The 1,841-nt window shown below is 34.8% G+C and overlaps 1 protein-coding gene across 1 annotated transcript; it reads right to left on the bottom strand.

Annotated features, from left to right (window-relative positions):
- Nucleotides 1–245: 245 nt before the first annotated feature.
- On the bottom strand, nt 246–1,310 carry LOC132751981 (sarcoplasmic calcium-binding protein-like). The gene is made up of 2 exons (XM_060742214.1): nt 1,175–1,310; nt 246–918 (listed from the first exon to the last, which is right to left on the bottom strand). Exons 1-2 carry the CDS (start codon nt 1,288–1,290, stop codon nt 477–479), a joined length of 558 nt encoding a protein of 185 aa, XP_060598197.1. The 5' UTR covers nt 1,291–1,310; the 3' UTR covers nt 246–476.
- Between the last annotated feature and the right edge of the window lie 531 nt (nt 1,311–1,841).

The raw sequence follows: 1,841 nt of genomic DNA, 5'->3' as shown, positions 1-1,841 counted from the left end.
TATCTTCAAACAAACCTAACTAGTTCTTTAAAAACTAATCATGATATCAGTAAGCTTTATTTATGATGAATATCATGGTTCCCCCAAAGTTAATGTAAAATAATTGAGAGAAGTATTCATTTTTTTTTAGCAACTAAACATGTACAGGGAAGATTCAATTGGCGGTGTGAGTGACCCATCTTCGTAAAATATAAAATCGTCTTGACAGAATTGCAGAAAAAACATATAAATAAACAACACAGAAGCCCAATTTCATTATTTATTATCAAATCAATTTTTCACTTTTATATTGATTGATTAATATGACACCTTTATATATCTTCCGTTTACGTTACTGTATATAGTTTGTTTTATTTACTTTGGTATTATCACTAAACAGCCATGTTTTCTCTCTAGCAAAATAAAAAAGTACGGAGGATTACAATAAACTTCTAAAATGGCCGTGTTTTCAGTGTGTGGATAGGAACATCCTAGGCCTAAATGCCAGCTTCAAAAGCTTCTTTGATAAGGTCCTTTTTCGAACTGTCATCACATGACGTGAATTGTACCCAGGAGTCAACGAGGACACCACATGCAATCTTGCCATCAACGGGGTTGTAATCATTGAAGAATTTTTTATTCAAAGCAATGTTGTCATGACCACATGCCCTAAAGATGTTAACGAACTCCTCCTCGGAAACAGAACCTTCTCGACTGACATCTATTAGATCGAACAGCGCAGTATATGCTTTTCTTATTCCTTCAACAAATTTTTGTTTGTTTGCAGTGTAATCTCGAACGTTCAAAGCAACAAATTCTTGCTCGTTAATCGGTTCAGACTTTCCACGGAACACTACTTCGTCCCATAATTTATCAAGGTCAACTTGCAATTGCTTACGCCGGTCATCATTTAAGTGACTCAATGTAGCAAAGGTGTCCCTGCAAATAAACCATTAAAACATTTATAAAAGAAAAAGGCTAAAATGGATATTTACAGAAAATTCCTGAAAGATCCGTGAATTATTTATTGTTATTGCGAAGTCGATTATTAAATCAAAAGGAATTATTGCAAAATGAAAACTTATTTATATATTCACATGTTCACTCACTTAATACCCTTGGATGGATATAATGTCACTTTAACAACCGTTCTGACGGACACAATTGTTTGTTTAATAATTATAAATCTATTTACTCTTCTTGTCTGACGTCAGATCTAGAAATCTTTCCTGTATGATTGATATCAATAGCTCGGAACCAAAGTTTCCATTTGCTGATTATATAATCGTTAGCCATTTCGTCTGAAAGCATAAAGATTTGTTCATGAACCCACCATATCAGATACCTCAATCGATACCGAATGAAATGATTTTTCTTAATATTTTTGGAAATCATTGTTCACATGGTGGCGGTTGGGGAAGATCATTTTAGTAACCCCACCCCAATTCGTGCATCATTTCAAGCACGAACAGGCATTTGTGTAGTACCTCCAGCCTGTCTTCAAGAAATAAGTAATATTTCGGTATAAATCTACTTTTACAAGGGGGAGAATCACGCCGTTCGTTACCCAAACAAACAAGATGGCGGATGCAGCCAAAAAGTAGGGTTTTCCCTTTTTTCTCTGAAATTCGTGATGTTCTAATGTAAAGGTACATATAACAACCTTCTCCACAATTTTCCTGGCACATAGGACTTTATTTCATGATGTTTCGTCCGGTACTTCATCTGAAATGCGCGTCACCAGATTTGAATCGAGAGAATCTTCCACCGGTTTGATCGTGGTAACGTACGGCTTTTTCTCTCAAATTCACTGTTTCTTTTATATATATGTATATTAACTGAAACCACTGACTTAAAAAAGT

This window comes from Ruditapes philippinarum, unplaced genomic scaffold (assembly GCF_026571515.1).
Source record: "Ruditapes philippinarum isolate M1 unplaced genomic scaffold, ASM2657151v2 ctg26933_1_1_1_1, whole genome shotgun sequence".
Classification (NCBI taxonomy): Eukaryota; Metazoa; Mollusca; class Bivalvia; order Venerida; family Veneridae; genus Ruditapes; species Ruditapes philippinarum.
The sequence above is the reverse complement of the archived record's forward strand: the minus strand, read 5'-3'. Positions and strand labels throughout refer to the sequence as shown.

Excerpts from the sequence above, each read along its gene's own strand:
- LOC132751981 (XM_060742214.1), bottom strand. The coding sequence starts at position 1,290 with ATGCTTTCAGACGAAATGGCTAACGATTATATAATCAGCAAATGGAAA. Across the intron at positions 919-1,174 it reads TCTGACGTCAGACAAGAAGA|GGACACCTTTGCTACATTGA; the intron begins GTAAATAGATTT and ends GTTTATTTGCAG.